This window comes from Mustela erminea, chromosome 20, assembly GCF_009829155.1.
Source record: "Mustela erminea isolate mMusErm1 chromosome 20, mMusErm1.Pri, whole genome shotgun sequence".
NCBI classification, from domain to species: Eukaryota; Metazoa; Chordata; class Mammalia; order Carnivora; family Mustelidae; genus Mustela; species Mustela erminea.
The window spans coordinates 38,462,753-38,489,187 of record NC_045633.1 but is presented as its reverse complement, the minus strand read 5'-3'; the positions used below and the strand labels follow the sequence as shown (position 1 = coordinate 38,489,187).

General features: G+C 56.1%; 1 protein-coding gene across 7 annotated transcripts in view; it reads left to right on the top strand.

The window, feature by feature from the left end:
- The window catches only part of CALN1 (calneuron 1), a 492,584-nt gene extending 480,881 nt beyond the window's left edge, over nt 1-11,703 (top strand). For all 7 annotated transcript variants that reach the window (XM_032328188.1, XM_032328183.1, XM_032328182.1 and 4 more), the window contains one exon: nt 10,788-11,703. In XM_032328188.1, the coding sequence (XP_032184079.1) occupies nt 10,788-10,915 (128 nt within the window). In that variant the 3' untranslated portion in view covers nt 10,916-11,703. The remainder of the gene's footprint in view (nt 1-10,787) is intronic.
- Nucleotides 11,704-26,435: the final 14,732 nt, after the last annotated feature.

The following is a 26,435-nucleotide window of genomic DNA, read 5'->3' as shown; positions in this document are numbered from 1 at the left end:
GCGTGCTGGGTGGGAAGGGGCATCAACCTGAGGGCAAGGCCCCTTCTGAAGACTTTCAAATTTAAGTTTTCCCAAACTGCTGTGAATGGCAAAGGTGGTGGCACAGAGGCTGCCTTGGTCTTGGCGCGCACGACCCCTGGGCTGTAGCGTCAGTGGCCGTATCTGGAGTGGGAGCCACGGGAGAGCCGGACGGGTGGTAGTCAAGGCCACTGCGGCAGGATGACTGGGAGCGTGAGTGGGGGAGGGAGGCGGAGATGGGGGGAGAGTTGGGCTGCGTGGTCACTGGCCTCCCCTGGTCCCGTCTGGTTTTTCCCGGTTCAAATAATAGCACCGGGGGCTCCAGCAAACACTCCTGAGGTGGCGGGAAGCGTATTTCTGGGCATTTCGTTTTCCATAAGCGCCTTCGTTTGTGGATCACTGTTTTGTTCAGAGAAATGCCACAAGTCTTAGTAATTTGGGCAAGGTCAGACTGTGCACGGGGAAGTCATCCGAACTCTAAGCAGTGTCTTCTTATTGTCCAAGCGCTCACACGTTCGTAAAGGAAGCGACTGAGAAGGGAGTTTTCCGAATCGAGGTCTCACCGCGTCTGCTTTAACTGATGCGGACGTAGAGCGCGGACAACAGCCACCGTTTCGGGATCCGGGGGGCCGGGGGCGGGGGGTGGTAATTGATAAGTTCCAGTCACTGCACTAAATGCTTTAAACTTTGTGGTCTTATTTAGTAAAAGAAACACTGTTTTATAACATTGCTTTTTGGAATGACCTGTGCAACCTTGGTTACGTAATCCACTTTGCTTGTGATCACATCAGACAGTTGTTTTCTGTATGTGTTTTGTATTTTAAATATTACTATGCTTGGCCCCAAATGCAAGCTCATCGCTTTGTGGTCAGGTTTTTTCCAGTCTTGGGTAGGATCAGAGTCACTGGTGGATTTATTTAATGCCCGGAGCCCTCTCCTTGTTCAAGGGGCTTCCTTGATTGTACTTATGGGCAGAGTTGTCCTGGAAGAGATGCCACGTAGGCACTGAGGTCCCCCCAGTGCCCAGGACTAGAAGAGTCCATTCGGGGCCCCAGGGCTAGCCTTGACCCCTTCCCTCCCAGCCAGGGAACGCTTCTCTCCTGCTCTTTAAACTTAGCTGCAGCAAGTGCGTACCCAGGCGAGTCAGCCAGACGGCGGCCAGCAGATCCGTGGGGACTGGGAGTCTGGCCCTCCTTTGTGTCAGAGGAAGGAATCCTTCAGAAAGAAAAAACCTAAAAGTGTAGATCTTTGCCTTAAAAAGATGAAAGGGCACATCTGTCTCTGAGCAAGGAAGGAGGTGGTCAGTGAAACTGATGTGTTGGGGGTGCCTGGGGGGCTCAGTGGGTTCAGCCTCTGCCTTCGGCTCAGGTCATGATCTCAGGGTCCTGGGATTGAGCCCCGCATCGGGCTCTCTGCTCGGCAGGGAGCCTGCTTCCCCCTCCCCTCTCCGCCTGCCTCTCTGCCTACTTGTGATCTCTGTCAAATAAATCAAATCTTTAAAAAAAAAAAAAAAAGGCAGCAGATGCTGTGTGGCAGAGGGGGAATTTAAAGAAGGTCACATCAAACAGCTCCGAGCACAGCAAGGTTAGGGTCAAGACCCCAAGATGTGCACAATCCGTGAGACAGAGCCACTGAGACGAGGGTGGGAGACCTTCCATGTGCCGGCAGCGTCGTTTTACAGCACGACTCTGCTTTCACTTTTCTAGATCCCGGTCTCAGACTCATACAGAGGGTCCGTTTCTGTCCGCTGAGTCAGGACGCAAATGTCCTTCCCTATGAATGAAACGTAAAGGAGAAATGGGCCCGGAGCCCAGGGGGTTGCGGCCCCTTGATGGGGGAGGTTTCCGTGTTTCCTTTTCTCCTTTTCATTTTCCTTTTGGCTTGATGTTGTCTTCACTTGTTTGAGTTTTAGGCCGACGCAGACCACAGATATACGCGTGAACAGGCACACGCGCACACGCACACCCCAGCTCCTCACACGTTCTGGTCCGCCTTGTCTTTATGGAAGACAGAGCTCCGGGATCGTCAGCAAGAAGGAATTCTCCCGTCTTCCCCCGGGAAAGGACAGGAGGCGACAGGACGAGACTCCAGGCTCCACAGAAGGAAGCTTTCCGGGTTCTCCCGGGGACTCTGAGATGGGGGCTCATGCCGTGTGTGCAAGGCACCTACAGAAAACCTCATTAAGGCAGGGAAGAGACTAGAAGAATCCAATCCGAGGCTCCGAGGGGCACCTTTCCTCTCCTCACACACCTGACATCCAGAAGTCAGGAAGGGTCAGGAAGCTGACCGGCTGTCACCCACTGTGCCCAGTGCTCTGGGAGCACCCATGAGGTCACGGAAGCACCCGGGAGTCAGGGCCTCTCCGGCACGGTCCATAGCCCGCAGCCAATGCGGCCCCGATCCTGGGAGCATACCTGGCATGACTTTCAGGCACTCCCCGTCCCCGCGATCTGTTTGAATTCTCTTTTTCACACAAATTCTGCTCAGTGTTCCAAGGTATCAGTTCCCGATTTGTGTTCTAACCACTTGGATAAATAAACAGGTTGGTGTCCACCAAGGTGCGCGAGACACGAGAGTCTGGGACCCCCACAGTGCGCCCCCACCGCCCAGGCTACCTAAGAGCTTCAAGCCGTGGTGCTTCTGTTTCGCCCCTTACGATCGATCACCAGACACGTTGCATCAGGGACACCGAGAGGCAAATTCCTGTTTCGTTATTTGGTTCCGGTTGCTGGCACATGTGAAACGGAGTGGTGTCGTGGTTGGATCCGCTACCTGCCGGTCACCAGATCCGTACGCAGGGTTCCCGTAACAAGTGATACTGTGTATGAAGTTGGACTTGCCGCTTCCTGTATGTTTACTGATTAACTCATAGGATATAGTCCAGGAGGTCAAGGGCCAGGAGGACGTGGCTGTCCTGCCGGCCAGGCGCTGGGAATTGGTTAACCTGGGCAGCTGACCTGAGCGTGTAGTTCTGCGGCCCGACTGGGAGAGATGGGGAGAGTGAGACTCGGCCAAGTGCTGTCCTTTGTCCAAAATCAAATCACAGGAAAGGACTTGAACCTGGGGCTCTCTGACACAACCCTGCCCTGGCCTCTTCATGGGTTCCTCTGGGCCCTTCAGCCAGACGTGGGCGTCGCAGACTGCTTGCAGAACGGCGCGCCGTCATTGCTCATTCTTCATTCCGTCGCTGGAGAAATCACATTATATTTGGAAGTTGGGGAGAAGTGCAGCAAGACTGTGTGAGCCCTTTCAAGACACGTCCCCCAAATGTTGTCCCTAAATGGAATACCAGCTGTCAGATTTTTCTAGACATTCTGACAACACGCACAGCAGAAGGAAGTAAAGCAAAATCATCAACGGGGGAATAAATAGTTTCTGGGAAAGGCATGGCAGAGCGGCTCTGCGCTGCTCCGTGATGGGATGATGGACAGAGGAAGGAATGTCCAAGGACGTGACACGGGCCAGGCAGACCCCGAGGCATCCCTGTGTGGGTCTGTGGGTATGTTTCCAGCCCTGTGTAGACCAGATACGTGACCCTGGATAAGTTACTAGTTTTTTAAAGATGTATTAGAGAGAAAAATAGAGAGAGGGGAAGTGGGAGGAGGGGCAGAGGGAGAAAGAAAATCTTCACGCAGACTCACTCCCTGCTGAGTGCGGAGCCTGATGTGGGGCTCGATCTCCCGACCCCGAGATCATGACCTGGGCCCAAACCAAGAGTCAGATGCTCAACCAACAGAGCCAGCCAGGCGCCTCGACCCTGGGTAAGTTACTTAAAAACTCTCTGGGCCTTCTTTTCTTCATCCGTCCAATGCAAAGTTTGGACAAGGTCGGTGACATCCAGATTCAACAATTTCTGGGCTCCCTGGAAGGTCAGAAAGAATCTGCAGCCAAACCCAAGGTCTCCAGCTCGGCCGTCGCTGCTGAAGCCCCAGGATTCCTCGTAGGATGTCAAATGCACACCCAGATGGCGAGCCTTGCCCTGTCACCGGGCTGTGCGCAGTGGGGATTTCAGGCCCATTTGAACGAAGGGGGCATAAGATGTCATCTCTACCATCTGCTCGCATTTTCTCCAGTGCTACGACTTTCCTTAAATAAACCCCTTTCTCCTTGGGGAAAGGTAGGAGGTCACGGTGTAGCCGAGGCCTGTGGCTGGCAGTGAGAGAGGACACGGTCTGCAAAGAGATTTGTGGCCTCAGAAGGGAAGGGATTTTTCTTCTCTCCGGGAATCCTCCTGGGCAGTCGTGGTGGAAAGCTTTCTGGAGCCGTCAGTGCGGGGGGTGAGAATCTGAGACCCCGGACAGAGAGCCGGAGGCCGGTTTGGACAGACGCCGGGAGGTGCAGAGCTCTGGCTCTGCGCCCTGAGCGAGCCCGGCTTGAAAGCTGCCCCGCGCTGCCCCAGGCATTTGGCCCCTTGCCAAGATGCTTAGTAACTCTTCAGAGCCTCGTGTTCCTCATCCGAGAAATGGGAGTCGCAGCAGGACCTCGTGTGGTTGTTAGGAGGACGAGGCGAAGTCTTGCAGGAGAGTGATTTGTAAGATGCTTCGCACGGTAGGAAACACTCAAAACAAACGACCAAACCAAAACGGGCTGCCCCAGCCCCGCTTCCGTCCTTCTCAGGCTTCTTCCCGGAGACGCCGCAGGACCCACCGCTAGAATGCCGCGTCTTCGCAGGCATTTGGAAGGCATCTGGGACAGGGGCCAGATCTGCAGGGTTTAGACATTCTTGGCTCGTTGATTGCTGGAGTCCTCACTGCCAGCGCTGGACTTCCCAAAAGTACTGGTCAAAACTCTTGGTTTTAAGTAGCAGAAAATCAACCCAGAGCCGCTTAAACTTAAAAAAGGTAAATAAATTAAAAGGCGCACCGGCTCAGATCATACAAGGCGCCGGAGGAACGAGCTTTGGCTGACCCGGATCCAAAGGGCCCAAGGACGTCCCCCCTCGAGCCCCGGCCCAAGGACGTCCCCCCTCGAGCCCCGGCCGCGCGCATTCTCGCTCCCCAGCTCTCTGTCCTGTCCTCTCTGCCGCCTTCGCTCCCGGGCAGGCTCGCTCTCCCCTGAGGGACAGGATTGTCTCCCGGAGACTCGTCCCCATTCCGAGACCAGCTCCCGCCAGTCGTGCGGGGCCCGTGTGCCTAGAGCTCGGCTCGCTCGCCCTGGCCGGCCTGGCTTGGCGCAGCGGGAACGGTGAGATGCTGCACGGGGAGCTCCACTGGGGAGAGGTGCGGATCCCCGAACCAGGAGACGGGTTTTGTTCTAAGAAGAAGAAAGGTCAGTTAGAAAGGCCAAAGCAACCCCTGGTGCACAGTGAACCCTCAAAGCAAGACACAGCTGATGGCTGGAAACCGAGATGCTTCATGGTAAGGAAGGAGCCAGCTCCCAGCCCAGGAGAGGAGGCCCCTGGTCCCCTTTCGGGGCATCATGCAACAGCCTCCTGCTACTCCCTCAGCGACCACCACGTCCCGCTCACCTTCAGGGCTCACCTGGAGTCCCCAAGCGTCCCCGATTTCTCTGATGGACAGAAAAGTCTCTTTCAGAAGCTCTTAATTAGTATCCCCTTTGGCCCTGGAAATATTCAGTTTCATAAAATCAGAAAATGTTGGGCCTGGAACACTCACGGAGTGGGAATAGCCCCCAGACCTGGCAGGTCCGGCTTATGGCGAGACCCACCTAAGATGGGTTTTATAGTGTTTTGGTTTTTAAACGTTTCTGAGCCCCCAGCTCCCAGCCAGAAATATCACTTACATAGGTCTGTGTTCGGGTGATTCGCCAGAATCGTTCAGATTCTGGTTTGCCTCATTGGGAAGTCGGCGCCTCCAGATGCGCAGCCCCATTTCGAAGAGATGAAGCCAGAGGGGTTATGAGCCCCGTATATCCAGGAGTCACCCAGCTGGTCGGTGGCAAAATGCATGCAGACTCTGGTCTCCAGGAGAATATCCAGGAGTCCCCACTGCCTGTCACTGGCCGAGTGGACAGCATGAGTCTCTGGGAGAAAGAGAAAGCAAAAGGAACGGCCTTTTGCTGGATTCACAAACCCGGGTCCTGCCCTCGCAGCCAGGACTCTGCAGGGGCTGGGGACCTGCTAACCAGCTTTCAAGAAAACTGCGGACCCCGCTTCTCTGTCCTCCTGTGTCAGCCTCCCCCGCTCACACGCCAGCCCTGTGTGCGTTGGGCGCCTGCCCTGGCAGCCATGAGCAGAGAAAGGGAACGCTGGGCCTGACGGACAGACAGACACAGAAAGGGTCGCCGGCCGCATGACGCGTTGGTGCCATTTTCACGGTCAGTTTCAAGCTCCTCAAAAAGAGCTACCGTCTGACCCGGAAATCTGACTCCTAGGTCTGCATACCCAAGAGAGCCGAAGACACGTCCACGCAAAACCGCGGATCCGAGTGTGTTTGCGGCATTATCCACGGTCGCCAGAACAGACACAGCCGCAGCGTCCGTCGGCAGCGATAGGACAGGGTGGCCCAGAGGAGCGAAGCGGGAACGCTTGCCGCGGCTGTGCCTGGGCCGGGCTACGTGGAAGGCGACACGGAAGGCTACGTGGTGTGTCATGTACTTGCAACGCCCAGGGCGGAAGCAGCTGAGCAGCACTGCCAGGGCCGGGGGCGGGAGTGAAGCGTGACTCCTGGTGCGCGTGGGGTCCCCTTTTCGGGCGGTGAACGCATTCCGGATTTAGGCAGCGCCGTGGATGGACTGAATGTCCCTGGTACTTAGTACGGGAATGCCATCTCCGCGAGAAATGAGTGACTATTGGGAGTTAGGCCGTTACAGAAAAGGTAAAAGGATCAGGCTCTTTGAGAGCAAGATGTTCAGGAGACGCCTCCTGAAGTCCGCAGTAAGCCCCGAAGACGTGCGGGGGAGGGCACTGGCCCCCCCAGCGGCGAGAATAGGTGCCCGGAGTCTCGGGCAGCAGGCGGAGTCCGTGCGGGGGGGGGGGGGGGCCTGAAACGGAGCTCGCTGGGCAGGGAGGCAGCGTGGTCGAGGAGCAGAGGTGGGAGACGGGCCAGAGGTGGCCTGGGGTCCTCCCTGCTGAGCCTCGGAGCCGGGGGACGCACTCCCCCAGCAGGAAGCCCTCGCAGAACGGCCGCGGGCTTGGGTGGTGCGTCCGGAGCACCGCTGCGGGGAGGGGAGTCTCCGGCCGCCGGCGCCAGGTGAGGAGGGAGGAGCACGGCGGAGGGCTGCGTTGGGACGTGCGGGCCTGGGCTGGAGGCTGCGGGAACAGGAGAAACAGGAGCAGACCTTTCCTGCCGCCCCGAGGGCAGAGGAGGAAGTCTTGCGTTTCTTTAGCAATTCTCAGTCGGATGCAGCTTTCACCTTTTTTTATTGGCTCATTCATCTTTGAGATCATTCTTGACACCAGCAGAGCGGTTACCACTCGGTCCTTGGACAGAGAGAGAGAAACTGAGGCTCAGGAAGTTCAGTCACTTGCCGGGGGCTGCTCCTGAGTGGTGGCTCAGAGGAGCCCTAACCGGGTTCATAGTTCACCCTCGGCCGTCCTGTCGCCTCATCGCGGACGCAAAGCCTGGACACAGAAACCCCAAAACTACAGCACGATGCACACGTCCGCTCGCCAAAGCCAGCCGCCAGTGACGGTCCGCGAACCCGCGAGCGCGCGGCGGGCCGTCCCCCGCCAGCCGCAGCAGGTGACGTGCCTTCCCTTTGGCTCTTCCTATCGCGGAGCAGAAGATCAAGGGGACTGAGTTTGTGCAGAGGTTCTGAACCTGGGTCTTAGAGTCCGACCTGCCTCAGGCCCCACCTCCACCACTGCCAGATGAACTTGGACCTCACTGCCTGGAGCTTCCAGCCGCTCACCTGTCAGCTGACGCTCACACACCCCGCTGGCCAGCGCGGCCGCTACCTAACCCGTGATTCAGACGCGGGTCTGGCTCTGAGGTCGTTCCTTTTGTGCTCGGCACAGGCCAGGGCATTGCGAGGGCTGCAGAGCCCAGGACCCTCATCGAGGCACAGAGGCTGAATCAGGAGCTGAAGGGTGACGTGTTTCCAAGCTAGGGACCACTCCACCACTCCGTTTGCAGGACTTTGGTCTGGATTCTGGTTTGCATGGCCCCAAGTACCCACTATTGGGTTCTCCAGGCCTTTTCTCCTTTCTTCTCTCTCCCCTCCCACTGCTTTGAAGGGTTTTCGGATCAGAGGTGCAGCCGCTCTCCTGGGGGATAATCCTGTTGCCTGTGACCTTGTTTGCTGAGCGTCCTTCACAAAGACCGGCTTCAGCCAAAAATTTCTCCCTCCCGTAATCACGCAATTTTTCTTGGCCTTCGCCAGCCCTGGGGACAGAAAGGTAGATGACAGCCTTCAGAAGCGTTTTCACACCGAGGAGCTGCGCGGAAGAAATCAGCCAGTCCGCGGAACGTGCTAGATGCGCTCCCTCCGCAGCCTCCGCTTCTCCTCTGCTTTGGTCCTTTTCCTTCCCCAACACCACGTCGTGTCTCCCGTCCGCGCGGGCTCCGGTTTACATTTCGTCCGTTCCTGGAGGGGCCGGGGGAGGCACAGCTCTGCACCCAGGACAGTTTCTTCCTCCAGATAAGAATTTTTAAGATTCTGAGACCCAGACCTGATCAGCAAGTCGAGAACCAAACCAGAAATGCTCCACAATCACCCACGGAAAGCAAGAAGCCCCGAGGATCGAGGGTTAAAGGTAACAAGAGGCAGGAAGAGAGGGCGGCGGAGACACGGGAGTGAGAGCCCAGGGCTGCCCCGGGGAGCCTCGGGTGTCTGTGAAACGCGGCTGGAGACACCCTCCTGGCTGACACACTTCTGAGAGACCCTTGACAAGCCCCGGAGACCCCTTCCCTCCAGGCAAGCTCTGCCCGTGGAAACCTCATGGGCTTCCTACTTGTTCCCTGTTATTTCCAGGGATTTCAGAGGAGCCACTGAATGCCAAAGGGAAGACGTCCTTGAAATTGGACCATTTTTTGGTTCTTTAACGGCATGTGGACCCTACCATGACCTTGCTCTTTGGCCGATCTTCTTTTCTGCCGAGAGACTGTGAGGCGCATGAAGGGCAATTGCATTTTTTTCTAACCCCCGGCCCCCTCCGTGCCATAATCTGACCTGGAGAAGAACCGCTTTCCCTCTGCTGGAGGTCTGCGAAGGTTGAAGGTCCCCTTCTCCAAAACAGAAGGTGATCTGACAATGTTCTCCTGTCCCGGTATTGGGTTTCTTAACATCTGACTCTGAAGAACCATCTTTCCCAACACTCCCCGCCCTAGGCCCTAACGCACACGCTCACACACGCACACCCGTCAGGCCCCCCAGCAACTCAAAGTCCATCAGGTTCTTTGACGCCACTTAGTCCTGCTGAATCGAAAATTCTGGTGCCGGGGCCCAGCGATTCCCTAATCACGCGGAGAACCGAGGAATTCATGAGTTCCCGCCTTCCGCTCCCAGAGCTTTGACTCAGTAGTTCTGCCGCGGGACCCAAGACCTCACACGCACATCGGACTCCCAGCTGGCGCCGACGCAGCTGATCTGGCGCGTGGCTCCGGCGTGTGTGGCTTCCCACCTGCCTCCAGGGCACAGATTTCTGCCACATGCTCAGTGATAAGTTGTGTGCAAAGACCACGGACGGACAGACAGATGGGAAAGGCAGGAGGTGCAGACCACCAGAAGAACAAGGAGGAAGAGAAGTTCGGCCGGGGAAGCCATGCCTGGAAAAGAGACCTGTGCTTCCTCCGCACACTTTATCAAGGACGTTCCTTCTAGTGATTTCCACTTACCTGTTTCCCCTTACTCAAGGGCCTTATCAAAGTGGTGGCACAAGACCCAGCCCAACAGGATTAAGAGAACACAAGGATCCAAGGACAGACACCCTGGTGCAGCAGCCATGGGGCAGGAACACCCGTCTCTGGAATGTCTGAGAGGGTTTTGTGCCTCCCTCCTCCTCACTGGTCCTGTCCACGGGCCATGTGGTCTCCGCTTCTCGGATTTCAGCAGAGTCACCCAGTTAAACACCGATGACTGACCCCCTCTCAGGCCTTTCTGATTCCGTACATTGGGATGGGGCCTGGCCTGAGCACCTGCATTTTTTTTAAAGATTTTATTTATTTGACAGAGAGAGATCCCAAGTAGGCAGAGAGGCAGGCAGAGAGAGGGGGGAGCCCAATATGGGGCTCGATCTCAGGACCCCGGGGCCATGACCTGAGCCGAAGGCAGAGGTTTAACCCACTGAGCCACCCGGGCACCCCAGCACCTGCATTTTTAACAAGCTTCCCGGGCACGGATGCTGCTTGCCTAGGGACCCCGCTCCAGGACCCCCGGTGCGCGTCTGAAGTCCTACCACAAGCCATAGAAGAGTCATGTCCCCCAATAGTCCCCAAGGACGACGCCAGGAAGACAAGTGGCTTCTGGCCCGGTGCACACAGGGAGAGGAGCATCTGGCCCTCTCTCTGCCTGCAGCGGGGGACTCAGACAGGAGCCCGTGTCCGGCGGAAATCAACAAAGTAAAGCCAGGTGGTGCCTTTGGGGACACCCCGGATTGTTACCTTATTTCCTCACTCAGAAAGTCCCCGTAACTCTACCGTGTCTGGGGGTTTGTAGCTCCCTCTGAACCTCACAGCTCTCCTGGGTTTTCTGTTACAGAAGTGTCGCCGTTTCGTCCCATTTGCCAGGAGAGGCCATGTCCAGTCTGGGGGACCGGTCCCCGACGGGATCGTGGGTGCGCCCGGTCTTCCGTCCAGGAAGTGGGCTTGTGGAGGGGGAGGCCGGCCTGTCTCACCTGTCCCTTCTCTCTCCTCTCCCCCGCCCCCCAGTGCACTCCCAGAAGCAGAACAGGCAGACGTGCGTCCGCAAGAGCCTCATCTGCGCCTTCGCCATGGCCTTCATCATCAGCGTCATGCTGATCGCCGCCAACCAGATCCTGCGCAGCGGCATGGAGTAGCCGCGGCGCCCGGCCCGGCCTGCATGTGCATGGCCCGCGCGGACCCGGCTCCTGCGTGCCCAGCGCGGCTCCCAGCGGGACCCGAGGCCGCGGCGCAGCCGGTGTCACTCACCCGCTCCATCTCCTTGGCAGGGACACAAAAGGGCTGTCTTACACGCTTCCCGATGCAATAAAATAGCCAGGAGTTCCAGTGACTGCGCGCACCACCCCTTAGGACTCTGCAGACGGACAGACTTCTCAGCTCGGGGGTTTCCAGTGGCAGCCCCGACAGCCAGGGCGCGGCGCCCACGGGCCCCATTGTTCGAGCCCCACCCCCGGGCCAACGGGAGGCTCCCAGCTGGGGGAACCCTCCGCCCCACGGGGCTGACTTCCGGGACAGGGGGGCTGCCCACCCCACCCTGGCCTGCCTCCTGCACCCCGTGGAGCCCCCCAAAGGCACAAGGGGAAAGCCATCGACGGGGGTGCAGCGCCTGGCCGTGCGCAGGCCACACCCTCGCCTCCGCGCCCCCTGCCTCTCCTGCAGGACCCCTGCGGGCAGAGGTGGGGATGCTGGGTTCCCGCCCACACTTGGCTTTCTGTTCCTGGAGCCCGGCGCACCAGCACCCCGGAGCCTGCAGAGCCCTCGCCCTCCTCCCGGCTGGGCCACCCCTGCTGCCCTCCGCGGACACGGAAGCCGCTCACGGGCATCTGTCCAGACGCGCGGACTGTCGCACACGTCGGTCTTCCTCTTGGGCGACATCCGTCTTTCCTGACCGCTCACTCCCGCAGCACGCTGGTTCTCCGACTCGCATCCCCGCTCCTGGGCGGACCGGGTAGCCCGGGGGTGGTGCGGGGCAGGACCGAGACCAGGGGGCGGCGGTGGTGCAGCCCACCCCCCGCCGTCGGGCTCGGAGCCGGAGCCCATCTCCGGCGCCGAGGCCCCGTGAGTTCGGGTCCGGGAGCCCCTTCCCCGCTTCTCGTCTTCAACTCTGCTTCGTCTTCCCCGGAGAGAGCCAGTCCGCGCCGCACAGACGAGCGGCGGAGCGGCTGTCTCGCACGGCCCCTCGCAGCACGCAGGTTCCGCACGTGACTCCTCTTCACAAGGAAACGAAAAGGTGTGAATCAGCTTAGCCCGCACGGCAGGTGACTCCCCGCTACCGGTGGCGGCAAACTTCTGGGGACGGGACGGGGTTCCGGGGCGCGTGTTCGGGTCCCGCACTGCCCGGCCTCCCCCGGACGCCCGCCAGCCACCGCCGCGGGGTCCAGCGGCACAGCCGGCCGAGCCCGTGGTCTTCCCATGTGATGTTTCCCTTTGTACTGGCCAAGCTCGGGTCTCCACATCCGTCACGGGACTGTCCTGCTCCTCTCTTTCCGCTGCGTCCCGAGGTGACACGCTCTTCCCGCTGGCTCTTTCCCTCTCCCCCAGAGCTGAGGTGCCAGAGTCGTCCTGGGCTTCGCCGTGTGGTGGGTGTCCCCGATTCCGTCCCCCGGCGCCCCCTCTCTCAGCTTTCTCCCCACTGCCTTCTCTGACTTGTCCTTTTAGGGTCTTTTTAGGGTCTTTTTCGGGTTCACCTCTGCAAGTGCCCCAGGCAGCAGCCGGGGGCGACCGCGGGAACCCCCCGCCGCGGGAGACGGTGGTCCCTAAGTGACGAGCACAAGTCAAACTAGGGTTTGAGCCATAGTGTGCAGGACGGAGCAGGGGAGAGTTCCCAGAGCTGGGGGGTCGAGGTCCCGCTGGGAAAATGCCTGGAGTCCCGCACAGCCAGGCCAAGGAAGGCAGCAGCCTGCCTGTCCCTCTTGCCCACCCTGCCCTGCCTTGGTGCACACCGCACCCCTGCCTCTTCTCTCTCTCCCCCTGCCCGACTGACCGCGGCCCTCAGGGTCGGCGCCCGAACGAAGACGGGTCCGAATACAGCACTGACACGTAAGACAACTTCTTTAGTTTTGCCCAGAGCAGCTTACCTCCCCGACCCCCCCAGCTGGACTTGGACGGGAAGGAGCCCGTGGACCGCCAGACCATGTCCTCCTGGGCCCCAAAGTAGATGGGATAAAGGCCCCCGGGCATGACTCCTAAAGGAACCTGCCCTGCGAGAGGGGAGTTTGGAGGCACGAGGCAGGGGCAGGGACGAGAAGGAGCTCCAGAGAGGCAGCGGCAACCTGCTCAGGGCCTCAGCGCGCCCACCCCGGAGAGGACCCCGCCCCCCAGGGACCAGTAAGCAGCCGGTCCGACAACGCGGAAGCTGTAGCACGATCTTGGAGGGGCCCCGCCCCGGGGGCCTGACACACGGCACCCAGCAGCCAAAGTGTGGGGGGACAGGCCAGACCCGGTTGCATTCCTGAGACTTCGGGCGCTAAGAGCTTATCCCCGTGGCGTGACCCGTGGCTGCTTTGCCTGGACAGTCTGTCAGAGGGGTTGGGATTCCTCATAAGGCCTATGAGCTTGACTTCTGGCAGGCTCCGGGGCCCTCGCCCCATTCTTGCTGTGAGAACGGGTGCCCCCCAAGACCACGCAGGTGGTGACCAGGGAGGCATTTTGCTGGGGGGACAAGGCACACACGTAGGCCCTGACCCACCAGAAGCGGTCTGCTGTCACCCAGACGCACACAGAGCCCTAAACAGGACCCAGCATGGGAACTATTAGAAGTGGCTTCCAGAATGTGTGTGGGTCCCACGTGACCGATCTGGAGAAGGAAAGGGGGTGGGGGACCATGTTGCCATGGCAGCCCTTGCACTGCAGCCGAGTTCGCCAAGGCAAAGCAGGGAACGTTTCCTTAAGGAACACGGGCTCTGCCTGGTTGCAGCCTGAGTCCACGCGTCCACGTCCCCCGGGGCAGTAAACTACGCTCTCGAAGTCGGCCGGTTCCTCTGCCTTTCCTGGCGTTGTGAAGCCGCCCTGCCGTTGCTCGGGAGAACAGAGCTCCCTGAGAGCCGGTGGCTTCCGCCCCGCCCCGCCTCCCACCCCCTTCCCAGGGAGCAGGGACCCCTTCATCTGGGCAAAAAGGCAGAAATGTCATTTGGAAGGCAGAAAATATTTTAAGCCTCAATCTTTAAAAGCATCTGTTTGCCTGTTTAGACGCTCTCCCACGAGCCAGAAATGTGAAGTTTTACGTGTGGTCTCAGGCAAGCCCAGAGGCCTCAGAACCTTCTGGGTGTTTGGTTTGCGAGAACGAGATGTGCACGAGACGGGTTCTGTCCCCACACCCGCTCCTGTCTCCGACTTCACACACGTGGTCTCTCCTGTGTTGAGCCAGAAGAACCGGGTGAAAGACGGCAGGCTCGTTCCGGCGGCAGTGACCCTCCCAGCCTCCCCCTACAGAATCAGAGAGTGACGTATCTAAGAACGCGGGGGGGGGGGGGGGGGGGGGGTGGAATTTCTCTTTTCTTCCAAAGGCCTTCTCTAGGCTCAGGTCCAGACTCAGGTGATAAATCAGAGTTTTGCTCTTAACTCGTAGCCGGTCGCCTCCCCGGGACCGTGACAGAACAGCAAGGGCGTGACCGCCAAGCACAGGTCCCGGGTTGGCCGGCCTGGCCACGTGTGGCTGCACGTCCTGAAGCCCCGTCCTGCTGTGTCATCGCCCTCGACCCCCACGGATGCTGCGGAGCTCTGCCCCCCGCCCCCCACGATGTCCCAAACCATCCTGGGTCGGTCTCCTGCACCGTCTCCCCGGAAGCCCATAGCGACAGAACTGCTCACCCCGTCCCACGGAGACGCAGGGAGACCCGGGACCCCGCCGCAAGGAGACACCCCGTTTTCCTATAGCGCCATGAAGATGCAGACGGGCCGAGCCCAGACTTCAGACTCGGCACACAGCGGCCGCGTTCCCAGGACGGCTGTCTGGAGCGCGGCCGTCGGCCTTGACCTGACATCAGACGTTCCGCGGCGGCCTCTTCCGTGACTCGCAGGGCGGAGGGTCCACACCTCGTGGCCCTGCCATAGCCATTTTCACCCCCTCCTGCCCCACCTGTCCCCGAGGGCGGGGGATCCATCCGAAACAGAAAAGTGCCATTAGCCAGCAGGGAGGGCTCCAGCTTGAATGGCGTCAACGACAGTGACGGGAGGAGGAATCCCGCGGTCCCTGTGCCCCGGCCTCTGCGCGAGCCGGAACGGCAGAAGAGTCCAGCTTCTGCTCATGCTTCCCGGGACTAAGTCAGCCGGGACTGTCCCCAGGGGTGTGGCCCTGCCAGAAGTCCTGGGTTTGGGGAGGGACACGGTGAAATGCACAAACCAGCCACACATTTCTCTGTCCCGCGCTCACTGCGAGTGCGCGTGGCCAGGGCGCGCGGCTGTGCTCTCGGCCTTGCACTGGCTCGGGACCCTCCTGACACGGTCTCAAGGGACGTGGTCACAAAGCTCAGAATGTCTTCGTGGCAAAAGTAATTAGATTCCTTGGGCTTGAAATAACAGCCACGAAGAACAGGTGTCGCCAGTCCATGGAAGGCAATGGGTTTCCCTCTGAAACTGGAAGACGCGCCGCGGCCCCGACGTCGGGTAGCTTGTCGGCTGGACGCCCACGCGCGGCCCCGCCCTCACCCCCTTCTTCCCTGAGCTTGGGGCGCTGGCCGGCAGGACTGGGTCTCCCAAGGCCAGACGCGACTTCCTCCCAGAGGAAGCGATGCGGAGGCTGGGATTTTCCACGGGGCGAAGAACGGGCTAATTAGGGAGGAATATTCCAGCGGATGGGAATCCACGTGTGCTGTTGCTCCCTCCCTGGCCCTGTGAAAAGAAACCCCGTGCAGGGCCGCACAGGCTGGCCTCGGGACGCGTTCCCGGTGTGTCTGGCCTACTTCGGTGTCGTACGAGGGACCGAGTGCCACGGGGCTGCTGCTCACCAACCCGATGCTTGTGACACGGCGGGCAAGCGTCGAGAGGAAACCGGCCGGTGACTCACCTTTCCCCGGGGGACGCGGACACCCGCTGAGCTCAGAACGCCTCTCCCGGGGTCTCCCGTCTGGCCTCAGACCTGTTGAATAAGGGCCGGAGAGCGGAGTTCAGAGCCAGAAGCGCGGGAGCCCCATCACGTGAGGACGCGATGTGCTTCTGCCCCCGACCAGCCTGATGACTCAGTGACCTTCGGTCCCCGGCCTCGGGTTTCTGACCTCTAGAGCAAAGGGACACCAGAAGCCCCCCCTGCACCGTGAGTCTGTCTGAAACGAGTCAAACGCTGCCTAGACACGGGAGGGTCCCTCTGCCCCCGGGAGCGGCGCCGGGTCCGGCACTTTCTCTCCCAACGCGGCTCCCCAGAGGCGCTTGCAACAAAGTGTGTCTCTCGGTCTCGTCTGTGGATGAGACCGTGCGAATGGGCTCATGTCCAACGTGTGGTGTCTTGCGAGTGAGGGTTTTCTTTACTCCCCAAGGTCTTGCTGACTCCAGGGAGCACCAGTGAGGGGCTTCGTGTCCCCTTGTCAGCCGGTGTGAAAAGGAGGGGGGTCGGAGCACTTCTCCGCACATCCGCGCATCAGAGTTCGCGGACAAGGACGGGTGGGGCAGAGCCAGACCCCAGGGAGAGACGGGTGTCTCCATCGGAGAAAGCCCGCCGGAAGCCACGAGTGAGGAGCGCGGCCTCCACACGCTGCGCCCCTGCCTTCATTCCTCCTTCCTAACTTCCGTTTTCTGGCCGCTCCGTACACGTGGCTGTGGTTTACAGTTACTCGTGACACGGCAGGAGGACAGTCACTGTCTCCTGACTGTCGGGAAGAACATGGGCGCGGGGGGGACACCAGCCACGGCGAGCGTCTTTTGAAGGCTCAGGGGTGCCGAGCCCGGGCCGGGCTTACATGCGCCCCAGCCCTGAGGGAGCTGAAGGGCAGGACGAGGGGCTGCTGGACCCAGGAAAGTCCCCAGTCCTTCTGCCCTATGACGACAGAACATCCTAGGTCTCTGTCCCTTTTCCCCGTCCTAGAGTGGACTAGGGCTTTTGTACAAGCTTGTTTCTCTACAAGCCCTCCTGTGCTCCCCTGGGAAAACCCAGCCTGGTCAGGAAAGGGTCCTCAGCGCCTGGGAGAAATCTGCACAAGCCAGAGCCTCCCGGCTCCCTCCAAGGAAGACCAGTGCATATCCTTGCTGTCTGACCCAGAAATCTGGTTTCAGGGGATCCTTGAAAGGTTTCTGAGTGCGGTTTGATTCCCCCTAATTCTGAATCCAGGAAGAGGCTCCTTCAAGGACTAACCAAAGACAATGCTCTTGGATGGGAATCCGATCCAGAAAGTCTGGTCAGCAGTGGGCTGGCAAACTCTCATCTGGGGGGGGGGCTCGGCGTCATGAGACTCGAGCCGTGACTTGTTTCTCGAAGCACAGGATAGCACAGTTAGCGGCTGGGTGGCGACCGGAGCACCGCTGAGGGCTGCGAGGGCCGGTGCGCCCGGAGCCCGCTGCGCTCGGATGGAGAACGGCCACGAAGACGGAAACCCTGGGCCAGTCTTCCCATTTACCTCATTCATGTTCCTTTTTTCTTTTTCCTTCAGTATTAGGTGATGATTTCTGCTATTAAGTGGTGAGAGAGTCCGCAGACTAGTCAAAAGAAAATCTTTATATAAAATGTAAATATTAATATAAATTAACTTGGCATGCAACTTACTAACCCATGAAGTATATACTATCAATACGTTCTCTCAGTGTATAAAGGGAAACTGACTGCCATATTTACCAGATGTTTTCTGTAACCAAACTTGTCTGTAAATATATAATCTGTATAAAAAGAGTCTAATTTACCATTATTTATGCAATAGAAAAAAATAAAAGTTTTTTTTTCTTTTGAGGAGAGACTCAGTTCATTATGGGGGGCGTGCTTTGCAGACCTGTCACGGAATTCCCTCCTGGGACCCTGACGGGCACGCAGGTCCGTTTGGGTCGAGTCCCACGTCCCCCGCTTCCAGGAAGCAGCTGGGGGACCGGGTCTCGCACTGGGGCTTCGGAAGACATGAGGGGAAGGCAGCCGACTGCGGACCATGTGGTGAGAAACAGGAAACACCTCCTAGCCGGGGCAGACAGTATAACTGAGAAGACTTTGCAGACACCCAGGCTAATGGGGTCATCCTCTCGGGATTCCATTTGCCAAATTCTCCCCTACATCCGCACTGGGCCACGGCAGGACATTCCCGTAGCTTTTGGAATTTGCAACGTTCCTTGAGCTTTGTCGGCATAAAAAGAGACAGCCCTTCCCTGACATCAAGGGGGAAACGGACACCACCAAAAAGCGAAATGGCTTGATGGAGGACACCAAGGTCCTGCCTGATTTGGGGCCAGAACCTTGGCCTCCCGGCCCCAAACACCATGAGGGCTTCTTAGATTTTCTTTACTTTTCAGAAACGTTATCACACATCTTCCCAAGTGTCTTGTACTTAAGCCAAAAAGCCGAGTTTCCGTCTGGGTGGCATCTCCCAGGGGACCCTCTTGTTAAGTGTTGCATTTTATACACCTTCTCGGGGGAAACTTAACAAGGTAAATTCGCTAAGCATTTGTTATTGTTTAAAACTTCTAAAAATAGAGTGTTCTAGGCATACAACACATGTTTTTCTCTCGGCTGAAGGGGCCTCTGGCAAATTCCAGTGAGAATGACTTGGATTTTATCTTCTCTGATCCGATTTTTGACTTTTTTTTTATTATAAAGGAGCATTCAGTCATGAATATTTATTCTCCGGGGAATTAACCCAGCGGGGAGGGTCCCGCAGGATTAAAATCCCAGCAGGGGCTGACAAAACTCTGTCTCTGACCCCTGACCACGCAGATAGCAAAGCCTGAACACGGGCCCGAACTTGGTAAGATCCAAGGTAAAACAAAGCGCTCCCTCCGGTTATGAACATACTTTTAAACCCCACTGGGATTTTTCCATAATTGTCGTGATCAGTGAAGTTCAAAGGCTTTTCTTGGCTCATCTGTGATCCAACCATGTGCCCAGTGAGAAAGCTGGTCCCGCTGCTTCTTCTGCCGGTGCTGGAAGGTCCACCTGCGGTAAGGAGCTTAACCTTGGGCTGACCGGGCTAATGTGTGCGCCTCGGGCCGTGTTCCCAGGCGTGTCTTACCTTGATCTTCTTTCAACCCAGTGGCCCAGGCTTCGATGACTGAGCGATGGGCAGAGCCAGGAGCCACCGTGTTCCAACCCAACCTGCTGAGCACCCCCGGGTCCTGGAGCGCGCTTGGGGCCATGCTCTGGCCCCCGAGCATCAGCCACTGTGAGGCCAGAAGGCTCTTCTGCTTGGGAGAGGTTCAGAGTCAGCCAGGACCCTGCTCTCACACTCAGGTTTCCTAGGATGAGGAGGGGAGATGCAGGCGCCTCCTGCAGAAGGGCTTCGGGGCTGTGCGAAGATGCTGGCTCACACCCTCCGGGTTTCACGGCCTGACATGGCCGGCTGGGGATCAGGAGCCACTTCTCTGATCTCAGGAGTACTTCCTGGGACGAGTCTCCTGGCTCGGCGCTGCGGCTATAGCCCACAGCCCCCGTGCACAGCCCCAGAGGGTGTGCGGGCCGTGGAGACCTCTGCTCCCCCTCCCGGGGAGGGGCCGCTGGCTTAGGAACTGGACGGTCTTGATGGGCTTCCTTCCCGCCTTTCAGTGCCAAAGCCGTGGCGGCCAGGGTGTCCCTCGGAAGCCCAGGGGTGGGCGTGGGGTTTGCCGAGCAGGTGACATTCCCCGTCGCCCCATCTCCCCGAGGTTCATCGGGATAGCAGCAGGGTCAGACGGAGCAGAGAGAGGGAGTGGACTGCCTGGTGTGGAAGTGACCGCTCAGCCAAGCTGTTGTTAAAAATGAGCACAAAAGAGCCTTGAACAAGAAAAGGAAGCAAGTGGCGGAGGCGGGGGACGGCTCTGGGCCTCTTCTATGCACGTGAGCCCTGGGTGCGCCCTGGGGCCCCTGGCGTCTCCCGCTGCCTCGGGCAGCACCGGCAGAAGCACCGGCAGAAGCACCGGCAGAAGCACCGGCAGAGCAGGCACGAGCGCGCCGCCGTGAACAGGCTCGGCTCTTCCCGGCCTTTCGGAACGAAGAGGAGCAGCCCCGGTCTTCGCGCGTTCGAGCCTCGTGCTCCCAGAGCCCGGTTTCTTCTAGATCAGAGCGCCTCCAGCGCCAGCCCCTCTGTTCCTTCCCCCAGGCTTCTCTTCCGAGGGTGAAGTGTCGAGTCGAGAAAAGGGAACGTGGGTGGGGGGAGCCCCGGAGGTGTCTGCGGTGCCGTCATGTAAGGGGGTCCGGGGGGTTGTGTGCAGGTGGGGGGAGGGCGGGCTCTGCAGACTCCGGGGGTTTGTAATCGTGAGCAAATGACCTCAGCCCTGCGACTGGAGTGTCTCATCTCAGCCACAACAGCTTCTCCTGCTCGTCGCTTTATTTCCAGCAGCCAACGTTGTGCCCGGCGCACGGTCAGTCCTCAGCAACACTAGATGAATAGACCGGGTCGCCGCAAACTGCCCGGATGTCCAAGTCCTCTGGCGCCGCGAGGTCCCCTTGCTCTGCCATCGCCCCGCCACCTCCCTCCCCCCATCCTTGAGCCCTGGTTCCCATGCCTCTGTCCAAATCGGGCAAGCCTGCATCTCCGCGTTCCGGGGCGTCTTAGTTCTTCCCGCCGGTCTAGGAACTCTTCACGCTGTTTGAGAAGCTCGGTCCAGCTCCTTCAGCTTCGTGAAGCCGGCATCTGGTGCCAAAGAACGGGGCTCGCCTCTGGCTCTCCCGTCAGCCTCCCCGAAAGCCAGAGCAGCCGGCCCTTGGGCTTGGTCTCCGCAGGGATCAAGGTCTTCCCAGGCATAACGCAGAGCCCTCCTGGGCTGGGACGGGGGCAGTTCTGCCCCTGCCCTACACCGCTCGCTCCTCTTACCTCTGCAAGATCTCCCTGAACCCCTGTGGATCGCCAGCCCCACCGCGCAACCCCAGCCTTCATCATGTGCTGCGCCTTAGCGACGCTTTGGGTAACTGGCAGGTGTCCGCCAGGTACTAACAGGCGCAGAGAGAAACATAAACAAGACACTGGGAGCCTGTAGCCAATAGAAGGAACAGACAAGTCAGCCTGGGACTACAGCCCAGGATCAAAAGCCCTATGGAAGGATTCATCTCAGAAAATCACAGCAATACAAAGGAGGGGCATCAGTCATGTGAAAACATTTTTTTTTTAATTGTGAAATTATCCACCATGACCAGGTGGGATTTATCCCTGGGATGCAAGGGTGGGTCAACGTTCGCAAATCAATCAATGGGAAAGAACAGATCGATAGAGAGAAGAACCACGTGGTCCTCTCAATTGATGCAGAAAAACCGTTTGACAAAACACAGCATCCGTTCCTGATTAAAACTCTTCAAAGTGTAGGGATGGAGGGAACATTCCTCATAAAATCCATCTATGAAAAACCCACAGCGAATATCATTCTCAATGGGGAAAAACTGAGCCTTCCCACAAGATCAGGAACACGACAAAGATGCCCACTCTCGCCACTGTTGTTCAACGTAGTACTAGAAGTCCTATACCAGCGATCAGACAACAAAGAGAAATCAAAGGTTTTCACAATGACAAGTCAAACTCTTCCTCTTCACAGATGACATGACACTTTACATGGAAAACCCAAGAGACTCCGCCCCCAAGTTACTAGAAATCATATAGCAATTCAGTAATGTGGCATGATATGAAATCAATGTACAGAAATTAGTTGCTTTCTTATACACTAATAATGAAACTGTAGAAAGGGTTATTAGAGAATTGATTCCATTTATAATAGTACCAAAACCCATAAGATACCTTGGAATAAACCTAACCAAAGAGGTAAAGGATCTATACTCGAGGAACTATAGACCACACATCAAAGAAATGGAAGAGGACACAGAAAGTTGGAAGACCATTCCATACTCATGAACTGGAAGAACAAACATTGTTAAAATGTCTACACCGCCCAGAGCGATCTACACTTTCAATGCCATCCTGACCAAAATACCAGTGGCATTTTTCACAGTTCTGGTACAAAACAATCCTAAAATTTGTATAGAACCAAAAAAGACCCCAAATCGCTAAGGAAATGTTGAAAAAGAAAAGGCTGGGGCATCACGTTGCCTGATTTCAAGCTTTACAACAAAGCTGTGATCACCAAGACAGCATGGTACTGGCACAAAAACAGACACATAGACCAGTGGAACAGAGTAGAGAGCCCAGATATGGACCCTCAACTCTATGGTCAAATAATCTTTGACAAAGCAAGAAAAAATATCCAGTGGAAAAAAGTCTCTTCAATAAATGGTGCTGGGAAAATTGGACAGTTATGCATAGAAGAATGAAACGACCATTCTCTTACACCATACACAAAGATAAACTCGAAATGGGTAAAAGACCTCAACGTGAGACAGGAATCCATCCGAATCCTAGAGGAGAACATAGGCAGTAACCTCTTCAACATCGGCCACAGCAACTTCTTTCAATATATGTCTCCAAAGGCAAAGGAAACAAAAGCGAAGATGAACTTTTGGGACTTCATCAAGATCAAAACTTCTGCACAGCCAAGGAAACAGTCAAGAAAACAAAGAGGCAACCCACGGAATGGGAGAAGATATTCACAAATGACAGTACAGACAAAGATCTGTAAAGAACTCCTCAAACCCAACACACACAAAACAGATAATCACGTCAAAAAATGGTGAGAAGACAAGAACAGACACTTCTCCAAAGAAAACATACAAATGGCTGACAGACACGTGAAAAAATGTTCATCATCACTAGCCATCAGGGAGAGTCAAATCAAAACCACACTGAGATACCACCTTACACCAGTGAGAATGGCCAAAATCAACAAGACAGTAAACAACGGGTGTTGGAGGGGATGTGGAGAAAGGGGAACCTCCTTACACGGTTGGTGGGAATGCAAGTTGGTGCAGCCACTTTGGAGAACAGTGTGGAAATTCCTTAAGAGATTAAAAATAGAGCTTCCCTATGACCCTGCAATTGCACTACTGGGAATTTACCCTAAAGATACAGATGTCGTGAAAAGAAGGGCCATCTGTACCCCAATGTTTATAGCAGCAATGGCCACGGTCGCCAAACTGTGGAAAGAACCAAGATGCCCTTCAACGGACGAATGGATAAGGAAGATGTGGTCCATATACACTATGGAGTATGATGCCTCCATCAGAAAGGACGAATACCCAACTTTTGTAGCAACATGGACAGGACTGGAGGAGATGATGCTGAGTGAAATAAGTCAAGCAGAGAGAGTCAATGATCATATGGTTTCACTTACTTGTGGAGCATAAGGAATAACACGGAGGACATTAGGAGAAGGAAAGCACAAATGAAGTGGGGTAAATCAGAGCGGGGAGATGAACCATGAGAGTCTGTTCTGTGTACCCCGAGAAATAAACTTGAGGGTTTAGGAAGGGAGGGGGTGGGGAGGAGGGGCGAGCCTGGGGGTGGGATTAAGGAGGGCACGTACCGCATGGGGCACTGGGTGTGGGGCATGAACAGCGCATCTTGGAACACTGCATCAAAAACTAATAATGTATTTTACAGTGACTAATATAACACAATTAAAAAAAAGAAAAAAAACTAAAAAAAAAGTTTCAAGCGCATGTAAAACAGACAACAGTATAGCTACCGTGCGCGTTTAATAGAGGTCAGTGTTCTGAGATCTCTCTCTTGCTCTTCCACTCGCTCCTCCCGCTTCCCTCCCGCCAAGCACCCGAGCCCGCAGGCCGCGCACGCTGCGGCTCGTGTCTGTCGCCTTCCCTTCCACTCCTTCTTCGGATACGATCACTTTCCGGAAACTGCTTGTTCCCATTCACATATAAATATATTTTAAGATTTTTAAAGATTTTATTTATTTACTTAGAGAGAGAGAACGAGCACAGGCAGGGGCAAAGGGAGAAGCAGGCTCCCCACTGAGCAGGAGCCCGAGCTGGGCTCGATCCCAGGACCCTGGGGTCCTGACCTGAGGCAAAGGCAGACGCTTAACTGGCTGAGCCACCCAGGTGCCCCTGTTTATGTTTTTTGGAGGGGAAGTTCTTCAAGGGGCAATACAAAGAAGTTGGCCAGGCAGCGGGGGACAGTGCACTGCAAGCGGAGGAACCGACATGGGCAGAGCCCAGGGCGTGGCGGACTTGGCTGAGGGACAGTTGAAGAACTGGCCTTAACCGGGGGAGACGTGTGATGGCGGCTTCGGAAGGGGAGAGCGGGACGGGGCAAGACGGCGCGACCTCGAGGGACCGGGGAAGCGAGTCGCGGTGCCTGGCGGCTGATTCGGTGCGCGGCTCGATGGAGAAGACTGGCTGAAGCACACCCAGGTTTCTGGTTTGAGAAGGGCTGGCGCAGTCACCGAACTTAGGACATCAGATGGCAGATGGGGGGTTGGGCTCTATAGCTTGTGCTGCAGAAAAGCAAGTGGCAGTTTGGTGGTCTGCCCTGGAGAAGCTGGAGAAAAGCAGCCCCCGAAACAGCTTTGTTGTCAAACGTTTCGCTCCCTCGCCTTCCTTCCTTCTGCACCTTGCGGCGGGAGAGGAGGCCACGGCCTGTCTTGGCTGGTTACCACCAGTGTTCCTTTGGAGCCGCCCAGTTCCCAGAAAACGTGGGGAGGCACTCTGGGGCCTCCCTGGGGTCTGAGCAGGCAGCGGGGGCGGCTGTGGGCCCAGAGCGCCGTGCTGGGCTCGTGGGTCTGACAGCCCAGCACGGCCCCACTTACCCCCTTTACCGCGCGCGCCCAAGCAGCCGGCGGCCCTGACTCCCAGCCACGAGCCCTCCGGCCCGCCACACACATTGCTCATCCCGGCCTTGGCTCGATGACTTAACAGATTCCTTGCCAAACCTGGGTTTTCACAGATGATTTCCAGGAAATGTGAGGGTTGAAATCAAGTTGAACTCATGTGGTTTCGCTCTGTAACTTGAGGTTCCTCTGTGATTTCTGGAAGACCTTACTGCTCTGACTTCAGCAACCTCTGCTGCTTGCTTGTTTCGAGTCTGGGAAGCTCCGAGGTCATCTGTCCTAAGAAGCCCGAACAGAATGCTGGCCAGATGCTCAGCAGCAGCCACACAAAGGAAAAGTTTATCTTGCTTCAGAAGGATAAAATCAAATAGCCGTATCATTGAAGCGGATTTTCTTTGCTTGACTTTCTAAAATAATATGCTTTGAACTCCCTTCCCAGAGGTTAAAAAAAAAAAAAGTGAAATGTATTTGGTTGACTCATTTTGGCAAGACCACTGCCCCTGTCTTCTCTCTTTGGAAACTTCAGAGTTTTTATGAGGGTGTTTGAGCCCCCAGCCGTTTCTCAAGTGTCCTCACTGCAAGCACGTACTACCGCATGTCACATTCTGAAGCCGGGAGAATCCGTTTACACCCACTGGTCAGGACAGAAACCTTCACTGTGAAAACCGATGTGGAACATGAGACCCTCACAGCACAATTTGATTACGGAAATGACTTCTGGCTTCCTGTGGACTCTCCATCGTAGGGATGTTTGGTGTGTTCTCCTTGACCTCATCTGGGGAACACAGACTAGGGCCCAACAGTCTGTGTCATCAGAAACCGTGAAGGCCAAACGCTAACAATATACTCAAAGTGCTGAAAGGAAAAAAACCTCAATTGCAAATTCTGTATCTACAGAAACTAGACAGTATAAATGCATTTTTGTTGTTTCCTTTTTTCTCTCTTAGAGAAAGAAGATTTAGAAGACTGCATGAAGGCAATTCTGTAAATCTATATTGATGGGCACATAATGTGTAAAGGTATAATTTGCAAAAATGATAGCCTGAGGGAACCAAGATATTACAGGAGCAAGGTTTTCATGTATTATCGAAACTAAGTTGGTATTAATCTGAACTAGTTTATTATAAATTAAGATATTAATTGCAATTCCCAGGGAAACCACTCAGAAAATATTCCCAAAATATAGTAAAACAAATGATAAGGGAATTAAACTGGGGTACTAGGAACCCATGTCTAACACAAAAGAAGGCAGGTAGTAATGGAGGATTTAGGAACAAGAAAGACATATAGGAGTAAGTACTAAAAGAATAGGGGTTCTTCCTTGTTGGTAAGTACATCAAACATAAATGGATTAAACTCTCTAAAAGGTAGAGATTGACCAGAATGAATTTACAAAAATGATCCAAACTATAGGCTATCTGCAGGAGACTAGTTAGAGATTCAAAGTTACAAATGAGAAGTAAAAGAATGTAAAAAGTCACCCCAGGTGTGATATCACAGAACCCGCGGAGTAAGGAGATCCAGAAATCCGTCTTCCACCGAAACAAGTATTGAGCTGGCGGAAACTGTCTGAAATAACTAGTTTAGAACCCTGACATCTACTTGAACACTTGAGGTGTCCATGGAAGTGCTTGCTAAAGAAGGTAGTGAACTTCAATAAATTCTAGTCAATTATAGCCTTCTGCATAGTGGCTACCCCAGCCCCACAGCAGGCAGCTGTGGGAAAAGCATCTGCATTCTTTGAGCCAACATATGCAGTAAGAATCTTGTCCTCCAAATATCAGGGTTGTGTGTTTTAGATTTTGATATTTGCTTTTGATGCCAAGGGGCCAGCACAGAGGCTGGCTGTTGTTTCAAACCTCACAGATGGAAATGGTTCCCAGGGAATTTAAA